This window comes from Oenanthe melanoleuca, chromosome 27 (assembly GCF_029582105.1).
Source record: "Oenanthe melanoleuca isolate GR-GAL-2019-014 chromosome 27, OMel1.0, whole genome shotgun sequence".
In the NCBI taxonomy this organism is placed as follows: domain Eukaryota; kingdom Metazoa; phylum Chordata; class Aves; order Passeriformes; family Muscicapidae; genus Oenanthe; species Oenanthe melanoleuca.
This window is the reverse complement of record NC_079360.1, coordinates 4,047,478-4,057,828: the sequence shown is the minus strand read 5'-3', so window position 1 is coordinate 4,057,828 and position 10,351 is coordinate 4,047,478. Positions and strand designations below refer to the sequence as shown.

At 68.3% G+C, this 10,351-nt stretch overlaps 2 protein-coding genes across 2 annotated transcripts; one reads left to right on the top strand and one right to left on the bottom strand.

The window, feature by feature from the left end:
• Positions 1-228: 228 nt before the first annotated feature.
• On the bottom strand, positions 229-5,161 carry LOC130264189 (collagen alpha-1(III) chain-like). The gene is made up of 2 exons (XM_056512216.1): positions 4,119-5,161; positions 229-498 (listed from the first exon to the last, which is right to left on the bottom strand). The coding sequence occupies exon 1, from the start codon at positions 5,159-5,161 to the stop codon at positions 4,247-4,249; it is 915 nt and encodes a 304-aa protein (XP_056368191.1). The 3' UTR covers positions 229-498; positions 4,119-4,246.
• A 134-nt stretch (positions 5,162-5,295) lies between these two features.
• PPP1R1B (protein phosphatase 1 regulatory inhibitor subunit 1B) lies at positions 5,296-9,705 on the top strand. Its single transcript, XM_056512217.1, has 8 exons — positions 5,296-5,577; positions 6,681-6,741; positions 7,078-7,100; positions 7,771-7,843; positions 7,923-8,030; positions 8,548-8,616; positions 9,051-9,197; positions 9,288-9,705. The coding sequence occupies exons 1-8, from the start codon at positions 5,299-5,301 to the stop codon at positions 9,374-9,376; spliced, it is 849 nt and encodes a 282-aa protein (XP_056368192.1). The 5' UTR covers positions 5,296-5,298; the 3' UTR covers positions 9,377-9,705.
• The last annotated feature ends 646 nt before the right edge of the window (positions 9,706-10,351 follow it).

Sequence of the window (10,351 nt, the reverse complement as noted above, 5' to 3'; positions counted from 1 at the left end):
CTGGCACTGCCACCACACCAGCACTGTGACCACGGTGTCAGGGTGACCACATTGGCACCAAGACCACGCTGGCACTGCCACCACACCGGCGCCGAGCTCGTGCCAGCCTGGCGCAGCCGCTCCCCGCTGCCACCTTGGGGGATTTTGCGAGCCTTTAATTGTCGTAAGCACAGATTAATTAAGCAGCGATAAACACAAACCCATGCATTATTGATGAATAAGGGTGAGTTCAGGTTGGTGCGATCGGTGTAATTAAATATAAACCTCAAGCTGCCCATTGTTAACGGACAAATTACATTACTATTGTGACACGTGTCGGGGCGCCGCGGCCGGCGAGGGGCTCACGCCCTTGCACCTCCACCCACAGCCTCCAGAGAGGGGGTGTGGGGCAGGAATGGGGACCCCCCTGTGCCGGGGTCAGGTTCTTTTCCATCCTGGATCCGTGTCCAGCGAGGACGGTGCTCCAGAAGGGCAGGGACGCATCAGCAGCGCACGGATCTGTGGGGACAGCAGAGAGATGGGGTGTCCCCACCCGGCCCCGCTGGGGTGGGGGGCTGTGGGTGGCACACACATGGACGCACACGCATGAACATCCCTGGCACACACGCGTGCAGATGTGCACAGCCCTGGCACACGCACACGAGCACACACGTGTGCCGCACATCCACATCCACATCCACACACACCCCCAGACTCCTCCCTCCTTGTTCCCTCCTCCTGTACCCAAACACCCCCCTGGCAGCAGGGAACCCCCGCCCCCATCGCGTCCCCGCATCCCCGACCCCCCCGTGGTCACCTCGCTGTCCCCTCCGTCCCTCTGGGATCCCCCTGAGCCCCGCACCGCGGCCGTGCCCCCTCCCCGCAGGCACCGGGATCTCCCCGTTGAGCCCCCGGGGACACCCCCACACCCCCACGGGGACAAGTGACAATGACCCCGGGGGGCTGCGCGAGAGTGGCGAGCCCGGCTGTGCCCTCCCGGCCCCCCTTGCCCGGCGCGGGGTGGGGGTGCCAGCTGGAAGCTATTTATTAACCAGTCATGGTTAAATTGGTTTATAAATTAACAGATGTTTTAACTTTATTCTTTCTTCTGGGAATGGAGGCAGCAAACTGGTCTGTGCTGGCGGCCGGGACCCCCTGAGGGGGGGGGTCAGCGATGGGCTGGGGGGAGCGGGGCTGGGAGCCCCCCTCTTCAGCCCACCCTGGCAGGGCTCCGTGGGGGCACCAGGATGAGTTTTGGGCTCTCTTGGGGTCCCGCTCCCCAGGGAAGGGGGCAGGTGGGGCTTCAGGCTGTAGAGGGCACGTGCTACAGGTGGGTAAACTGAGGCACAGGACGTCCCCCTTCACCCTTCCCTCCTGGAACCCCCCAGATTTGCCCCCTGCCCCCCATTCCCCCTTTATCCCCCCCCCCGTATTCCCACACAAAGTTCCCCCTCCAAGGTTTTATCCATTCAGCCCCTCCTGGGCCAGGCACTGTGTGCATGAACCCCCCAAACCAACACAGCCCCTTTTTTCGGAGGGGATCCCATCCCCCACGACCCCCCAGTGCCCCCCAGCCCCCAACCCCACCCCGTGGGCCAGTGGCCGGTGGCCGGTGGCCGCCAACCAGGGCGGCTCCAGCCGCGGCTCCGCTCCGGCCACCCTGTGCCAAAGCCCTTGAGCCGCTGCCCGGCCCGGGCGGCCGTGCCAGCCCCGGGTGGCCGTGCCAGCCCGGCCGTGCCAACGGCGGGAGGGACATCTGCCACCGCGTGCCGCGGCGCCGGCGGCCACAGGGGGCTGCCGAGGGCACCGATGGCACCGGGGCCGGGCACAGCCCCAGAGGGGCCGGGGGGATGCAGCCCCCTGCCCACCCTGCTGGGGGTTCAGGGATGTGACTCCTCCTCGTCGTGCTGGGGACGCGCCTGTCCTGCCAGGTTTGGGGACACAACGGCCCGTCCTGCCAGGTTTGGGGACACAACCCCCCGTCCTGCCAGATTTGGGGACACAACCCCGCATCCTGCCAGGTGTGGGGACACAACCCCGCATCCTGCCGGGAATGTGGGGACACAGCTCCCCGTCCTGCCGGGAATGTGGGGACACAACCCCTCATCCTGCCAGGTGTGGGGACACAACCCCGCATCCTGCCGGGAATGTGGGGACACAACACTCCGTCCTGCCAGATTTGGGGACACAACCCCGCATCCTGCCAGGTGTGGAGACACAACCCCCCATCCTGCCAGGTGTGGGGACACAGCCCCTCCAGCTTTGGAGTCCCCTCACTTTTCCGTGGATAGGGGGTTGCAGACCGCCCCACACCGTGCTAAAGAAAGGGGATTGGAGCCCCCCGATCGCGGTGGGTTATAGGGGTGCAGCCCCCCAGTCCTGCCAGCGCTGGTCAGTGCCTCAGTTTCCCCATCGCACCCCCCCAGTGCTGCCCAGTGTCACTGAGTAGGGCAGTGGGTGCCCTTTCCCCAGCCCCCCATGAAGCCTCATTTAGGAAGGGTCCCTCCCAGGCCCCCTTCCCTTCAGGGTGGTCCTGAGGGTGTTCCCAGAAGCGAAAGGGTTAAAACCCCTGCGCCCCCCCCTCACCGCCCCCTCGGGCTCCCACGCGTGTTCTGCTCCCACGCGTGTTCCCACTCCCGCCATCTCCTCTGCACCCAAGGGAGCACCGGCCCCCACCCGCCGCCCCCGCTGCAGCTCCTGGGGGGCGGCTGCACCCACGGGGGGTCTTGGGGTGCGGGGGGTTCCCGGGGGGCTCAGCCCAGGGGGACACACGGGATTGGGGTGAGGGACACCCCCGCAGGGCCGGGCGGGGGGTCCGGAGGGGGATACCGGGGTGAGGGGCACTGAGGGGGGGTCCCGGCACCCCCGACCCGACCCCCGCCCATCCTGTGGCCACGCCCCCTCAGCGCACAGGCCCCGCCCCCTGGCACTCACCCTTGGATCGAGCGATCGTCCCGGTTTGTCCCCACGACGCGCTGTCCCCGCAAGGCCCTGTCCTTACGGTGTCCTGTCCCAGTAAGGTGCTGTCCCCGTGGCACCCTGTCCCCACAACCCTGATATCCCCCATCACCTGTGTCCGGCACACCCTGTCCCTGCCATGATCCATCCATGGGACACTTTATCCTCTTGGGACCCTGATCCCACCATGCTCCACCCTCAGCACACCGTGTCCCCACCGTGCTCCATCCATGGGGCACTTCATCCTCTTGGGACCGTGCTGGGCACGATGTTCCACCCCCAGCACACCCAGTCCCTGCATGATCCATCCCTGGGACACTTTATCCTTTTAGGACCATGTCCCCACCATGTTCCACCCCCAGCACACCCTGTCCCCACCATGCTCCATCCCAGCGACACTTCGTCCCCATGGGACCCTGCCGGGCACGATGTTCCACCCCCAGCACACCGTGTCCCCGCGGTGCTCCATCCCCAAGCCACCCTGTCCCCGTGGCACCCTGTCCCCACCACGCTCCGTCCCTGGCCTTCCCCACCACCACAGCGCCCTGTCCCCATCTTGTCCCCACCACGCTCCATCCCCACACCCTCTGCCCCCATGACACCGGTTCCACGGTGGGTGCAGGCTCCGGCTCCTCGCCGGTGCCCGCTGGCGGGGGGCGAGCTCTTCTTCCCTCAACCTGCTGCTATTTTTACTCTCTCTCTGCGGGAGGATTCGCTGCTGCGCGGAGCTGCAGCCCCCGCGGCACCGCGGCACGGGCACGGGGACGGGCACGGCACGGGGGGTGCCCACGGTGCTGTCCCGGCGACGAGCGGGGCCGTGTGTGCCACACGTGTGCCTGGGAGGTGCCCCCCGTGTTCAGGGCCCCCCCTCCCCACCCCGTGCCACTCTGCAGGTGCCACCCGCGGGTGACGGTGCGTGGGCGCGGGCGCGGGCGGCGCGTGCCGATCCCGGGGGGCTGCGGGTGCTGGCGCTGCCGCAGCGCAGGGAGGGGAGGGGGCCCGGCCACCCCCTCACACGGCGTCTTCGTGGGTGGGAGAAGCGGGAACAGCAGCGGGATGGAGCCCGGGAACCTGTTGCCATAACGACTCCGGTCCCGGGATGGGGACGGTGCTCAGAGGCTGGCGCGGGGACACCCGGCACAGGGCCAGCCCAGGCACAGGGCGACCGAGGGACCCCTCACCTTGTCCCAAGGTTTTGGTCTCCATGAAGACACTGGGCTCTGCTGGCGCCTGTCCCTGATTTGTCCCCACCCGGCTGGTCACTGCGCTGTGCTACAGTGACAAGTTTGTCACTCAGAGCCAGGTTTTATCACACAGAGCCAAGACTTGTCACGCAGATCCAAGATTTGTCGCCCAGAGCTGGACTTTGCCACCTAGAGCTGGGCTTTGCCACCCAGAGCCGAGATTTGCCACCCAGAGCCAAGATTTGCCACCCAGAGCTGGGCTGCGCCGTGTTTTGCCGAGCTTTGCCGCGTGGTGCCGGGCGGGCGGGAGGCTGGTCCATGGCTCGGTGCCACTCGGGTAAATATTTTGCTGGAGCGGTGGCTGCTGGCCCACGGCCACCCGCAGCCGTTGGAGCACCGGGAGATCCGGGGGACGGAGCCAGTTCCCAGCTCCCCCTTCCTCGTTCCTGCTCGGAGGCGGCTTCCACCGACACCGCCCCGGGACATCCCAGGAGGGGACGAGCCACGGCTCCGGCTGCTGGCGACCCCGCTGTCCCCCTGCGTGGGGACCCCCTGGTTGTGCCCCTTCGGTGGGGCCGGGAGAAGTGTCCTCGATGTCCCCCGCTCCCTGCCTGGAATGTGCAGCTCTGGTCCCGAGAGTTGCCCTTAGGGATGAGCCCCCGCTTCCCCAGGGGAAAATTTTGCGTCCCGTGGGATTTTCTATGGGGAAAATCTCCAACAGCTGGGGAAGAGCCAGGGCAGGTGGGCACAGCCCTGGGTGAAGACACCTCGGCATCCCGGGGGCTGCAGCTGGGGGTGGGGGGACCCCCGGCACGCAGGCGATGGGATGTTTTGGGAGTCCCATGTCCCCACGGATGTCCCCTGTACATACCCCCAGAGCGGTCTCCCCATGAGGCACAGAGTAGCCGGGTGGAGGGAATTTTGTCGCTGCCCACACAGGGGTGGGAGCAGCTGTCCCCCTGTCCCCTGCCCCCCAACCTCTGGGGAGACTCAGGCATAAGGGACAGGGACACGCATGGAGCCACCTGTCCCTGTCCCATCCCAACCGGCCACTGCAGGTGGGGTCCCCCGTGGCACGGAAGGGGTTAAGGACCCCCCACAGGTTGGCTGAACCCCCTGGGGGGCTCCCCAAGGGCTCATTACCGCGGCCTCAGCCCCCCTGCCCGGGGAGGGGGGGATGAATAATTCAGCGCCTGGTAGGAAGACGTGTCCTCCCTCCCTCTCCTTCCTCCTCCTTCTCCTCCTCCTCACCGGCTCTGCCTTCCCCACCTCCCGCCACTCTCATTCCTCGCCGTACCGAGCCCCGGGTGCCACCGAACTCCGCTCGGTACCGGTGCCAGAGACCCCCGGGCTCCGGCGACTCGCGGCCAAGGCCATGGACCCCAAGGAGCGCAAGAAGATCCAGTTCTCCGTGCCGGCCCCCCCCAGCAACCTGGACCCCCGCGCCGTCGAGATGGTGAGGGGGGAGCGGGGAGAGGGAGCGGGGAGCGGGGACACCCCGGGGTCCCTCCTCCCTCCCGGGGGAAAGCGCTGCCGGTGACCTCGGGGCAAGGAGGGACCCCCGGAATGACCGTGTGGGACGGGAGGGGGACACGGGAGAGCCCCGGGTGCTGGAGGGAGGCGGGGAAGGACGGGGACAGTGGGGACGGGATGGGGACAGAGTGGGACAGGAGGGACGGGGTGGGACAAGGGGGATCGGAGGGACGGGATGGGACAGGAGAGCAGGACAAGGGATCGGAGGGGACAGGGGACAAGGCAGGGGATGGGACAGGGGGGATCGGAGGGGACAGGGGGATCAGGATGGGACTGGCAGAACAGGACAAGGGGGATCGGAGGGGACAGAGGGGACAAGGCAGGGGGTGGAAGGGACAGAGTGGACGGGGGGGATGCGTTGGGACAGATGGGATGGGACAACGGGGATGGGGTGGGAGGGGACAGAGGGAGGGAGGGGATGGATCCGGGGGGAGATCGGAAGGGACAGAGAGGACAGGAGGGAGAGGATGGGACAGGCAAAGCAGGACAAGGGGGACCGGAGTGGGCAGGGCATGGGACGGGCAGACCGGACGGGACTGCGTGGGGACACAGAAAGGGACAGGATGGGAGAGAGACGGGGACAGGACGAGAGAGCTCCAAGGTCCCCGCGCAGGGAGAGTTGTGCCAGGGGGACAGGACAGGGACAAGGACAGGGACAGGACAGGGGTGGCACAGGAGAGCAGGGAAGGGATGAGACAGAGGCACAGGAGGAGGACGGGGATGGGATGAAGGGGACAGGACACGCTGGGAGTCGGTGCAGCCACCCACCATCGGTTGTCCGTGATCCAAGGGATCGTCCCCAGCACACACCGGACCCAGAGCTCCCTCGGGGGAGCTGGTGTGGGGCTCTCATGGGGCTGGGACGCACTGGGGACACCCCGGGGACCCCGTGGCGGGTGGGTCCGTGGCCGTGCTCCCACAGGCGCACACACGCTCACACACGTGCAGACACGTGTCCCTGGGGCGCAGGGCAGGGGACAGGGGACCCGGGGCGTCCCCAGCCGGTGACACCCCGCTGTGCCCCAGATCCGCCGGCGGAGGCCCACGCCGGCCATGCTCTTCCAGCTGTCCGAACACTCCTCCCCAGGTGAGCGGGGTGGGACACGGGGCAGGGGACGCCTGGACGGGAGGTGGTGGCAGGGATGCGACACGGTGTCTGTCATGCACGGTGCGGCATGTCCGGGGTGGGACATGGTGGCACGGAGGGGACGTGGTGGGGGGTGGGATGTAATGTCACCTGTGGAATGGGAGACAGCGGCAAGGAGGGGACGGAGTGTCACATTCGGAAGGGGGTGGCAGGGAGGGGACGCGGGGGGGCACAGGGTAACCCCTGGAGGGGGTCCGAGGGTGGGCAGGACCCTGCCCGGCTCCGCTGAGTGCCCGTGTCCCGCTCACTCTTCTCTCCCTGGCGCCGCTGACACAGAGGACGAGAACCTGCCCTACCAGGTGAGTGGGCGCCGGGACCCCCGACACAGCCCCGATCCCCCGTCCCATGTCCCCCGGGGGGTTTATCGGGGCCCAGCCCCGGCGCCTGTGGAGCTTATCGGGCACACGGCGCCAGCGCCGGGGACGGGGACGCGGGATGGGGACATGGAGCCGAGCCAGGCTGTGGAGCTCGGCCGCGGTGCAAAGCAGCGCGTGACCGCCGCGGGGTCACCCCCACAGTGTCCCCAGCACCGCGTCCCCAGTGCCACATCCCCGTGGTGGGGGGCATGGGGTCCCAAACACAAGGTCTCCATAACAGGGTCACCATCAGGGGCACCTCTAAGCACGTCCCCAAGGCAATGTCCCCATCGTGGGGACTCCAATGCCACTTCCCCATGATGGGGGTCCCCAACAGGGTCCCCAGGACGGTGTCCCCAATACCCCATCCCCAATATAAGGTCCCCACCTCAGGGTCCCCAGCGCAGGGTCTCCATGGCAAGGTCCCATCACGGTGTCCCCAGTGCCACGTCCCCAGTGCCACATCCCCTTAGCAGGATCCTCGTTGCTGGGGAGGGGGTGGGTGCCAGCTTTGGGTCCCCATGGTGAGACCTCCCCGGGGGGCTCTCCCGGGGCTGTGGTGACCCCCGTGAGGACACCAGGCCCCCCAATCCCGACTCCTCTCTCCCCGCAGCGCTCGGGCGAGGGCTGCCTGCTCAAACCAAAGAGGACCAACCCGTGTGCCTACACCCCGCCCTCGCTCAAAGGTACCGCCCGCGGGGGGAACGGGGGGACACCAGTGCTCCCAGTGCTCCCAGTGCTCCCAGTGACACCGCGTCTCCCCAGCGGTGCAGCGCATCGTGCAGTCCCACCTGGAGAGCGGCATGGGCGGGGGTGACAGCTCCGACGGGGAGCCCGATGACGGCTGCGACCCCGACAGTGCCCTGGAGTCTGGTGAGGGGACGGGAGACGTGGGGAAGGGGCTGCCGGAGCCCAGGGGATGCGGGGACGTGGATGCCAGAGCCTGGGGGACAGAGGGACGTGGGGAGGGGCATTCTGGAGCACGAGGGATGTGGGGATGGGGCTGCTGGAATCTAGGGCCTGCCAGAGCCCAGGGGACAAGGAGATGTGGGGACACGGGCACCAGAAGCCCAGGGTACACGGGGACAGGATTGCTGGAGCCTGGGGGGACACGGGGACATGGGGACGGGGGCCATCATCCCCTGCAGCCCTCGGGGACAGGGTTGGGACACGGACTGGCTGCTGCCGGTGCTGCCTGTCCCTGCTGCCGGTGCTTCTTGTCCCCGCCGGCGAGGCCACCGCGTTCCCCCGCCGGGCTTTGTCCCCGTCCCCCGCGGGGCCGGGTGACGCCAGCCGGACCCCCGGCCGCTGCGTGACGCGGCGCTGCCCGGTGCCCCGGTGCCGCGCGTGCCTCGCGGTGCCCCGGCCTCATCCACCCCCGCCCGGGCAGCCCCGGGGAGCCAGGGCAGAGCCGAGCGCAGCTACTTCCCCGCCGGGCTCAAGGCGCACAAGCGGAAAGGTAACGGGATGGGGACGGGGGTGGCGGAAGGATGGGGATGGGGGATGGATGGGGGTGACGGGGGGACAGGGATGGCAGGGGGATGGGGACAGCCGGAACGTGGGGACAGTGGGAGGCAGAGGGATGGCAGAGGGATGGCAGGAGGACAGACGTGAAGGTGATGGCGGAGGATGGGGACACGAGGGGACGGGGTGGTGGAGGGATGGGGATGGTGAAGGACAAGGATAAGGGATGATGGGAGGATCGGGACAGCGGGAGGATGAGGATGATGCGGGCACAGGGACAGCGAGGGGACGTGGCTGCTCACTCGCCCGCTGCATCTCCTCGCCTGGGGATGCCGGGCGGGCACCAGAGCTGGGGGCCGCGTCCCCCTGTGCCTCAGCGGTGTCACCTCACGCTGTGGGTCCCCGGGGCCACCGTGCCGGCCCCTACAGGCGGGCAGAAGGTGTCCTTTGCCGGCGGCATCGACGAGCGCGAGGAGGACCTGAAGTCGCTGACGGTGTCAGAGATCCCCGAGGACCCCGAGGGAGCGGAGGGTGACGAGGAGGAGCCGGGGCAGGAGCAGGACGGTGGCACCGGGGGTACGTGGGGTGTCACCCCGCACCCACCCGCTGTCCCTGCTGTCCCCAGCGCCACCACGCCCGCTGCTGACTCCCCGTTTCTGTCCCCAGAGCGGCGACACGTCGGCTTCGCCGAGGTGCCCTCGCGTCCCATCGGCACCGAGCGCCACTCGCCCACCTTCCCTCTGGGCACCAGTTAGCTGCCACCGGGCACCGGGCACCGGCCCCCCGGCCCCCCCAGCTTCGCCTGTGCCCCCCGGCTGCCCCCCGCCCGCTGCCTGCGCTTCGTCTGCCGTGTGCCATGTGCCGTGCGCCATGTGCCGTGTGCCGCGCCATGCTGGGCCACGCCGGGACACGTCGGGACCCCCGGCCACGGCCGCCCCCTCCCCACGGGCTTCGTGCCCCCCCGGCTGCAGGAGCCGGGGATGGGACTCCCGGGCGCTGGCGGGGTCTGGGCCCCCCCCCTGGCTGCTGCCCCCCGGCCCTAAGCGAGCAGAGCCCCCCGCCCGCAATAAACGGCTGTACAGAGGCTGGAGAGTGTTTGGGGGGGCTGCGGTCATGGGGGGCTGGGGGGTCTGGTCCCCCTTTTGACCCTTGTTTGGGGGGTGACAGACGGGGGGTGTGGGGATGGGAATGGGGAGGCTGGGGGTCTGCGGGCTGGAGCAGGGGATGTGGGACAGAACCGCGGGGCGCCCCATGGACCCTCCCATAGCGGGGCCCACCCCCCTCTCCCATAGGGAATGGTCTGTCCCTCGCCCCACTGATTCCCCCCATGTGGGGAATGGTGTCTCCCAGCCCCATGGATACTCCCCCATCACGGAATGGTCTCTCCCAACCCCCCACTGGAGAATGGTCTCTCCCAGCCCTACTGGCACACCCCCCAAGGGGGGAATGGTCTCTCCCTTGCTCACCCCATAGACAACCCCCGTCCACACCGGGAATGGTCTTGCCCTCACCCCACTGATTTCTCCCCTTTGGAATGGTCTCTCCCAGCCCTATTGATTCCACCTCCCACCAGGAATGGTCCTTCCCAGCTCTATTGATCCCCCGCATGACAAATGGTCCCTCCCAGTCATAGTAATTCCCCCTCCCACGGGTAACGATCCTCCCCAGCCCCACTGATCCCCCCTCCCGCTGCGAATGGTCTCTCCCACCCCTCCCGCGGTGAATGGTCT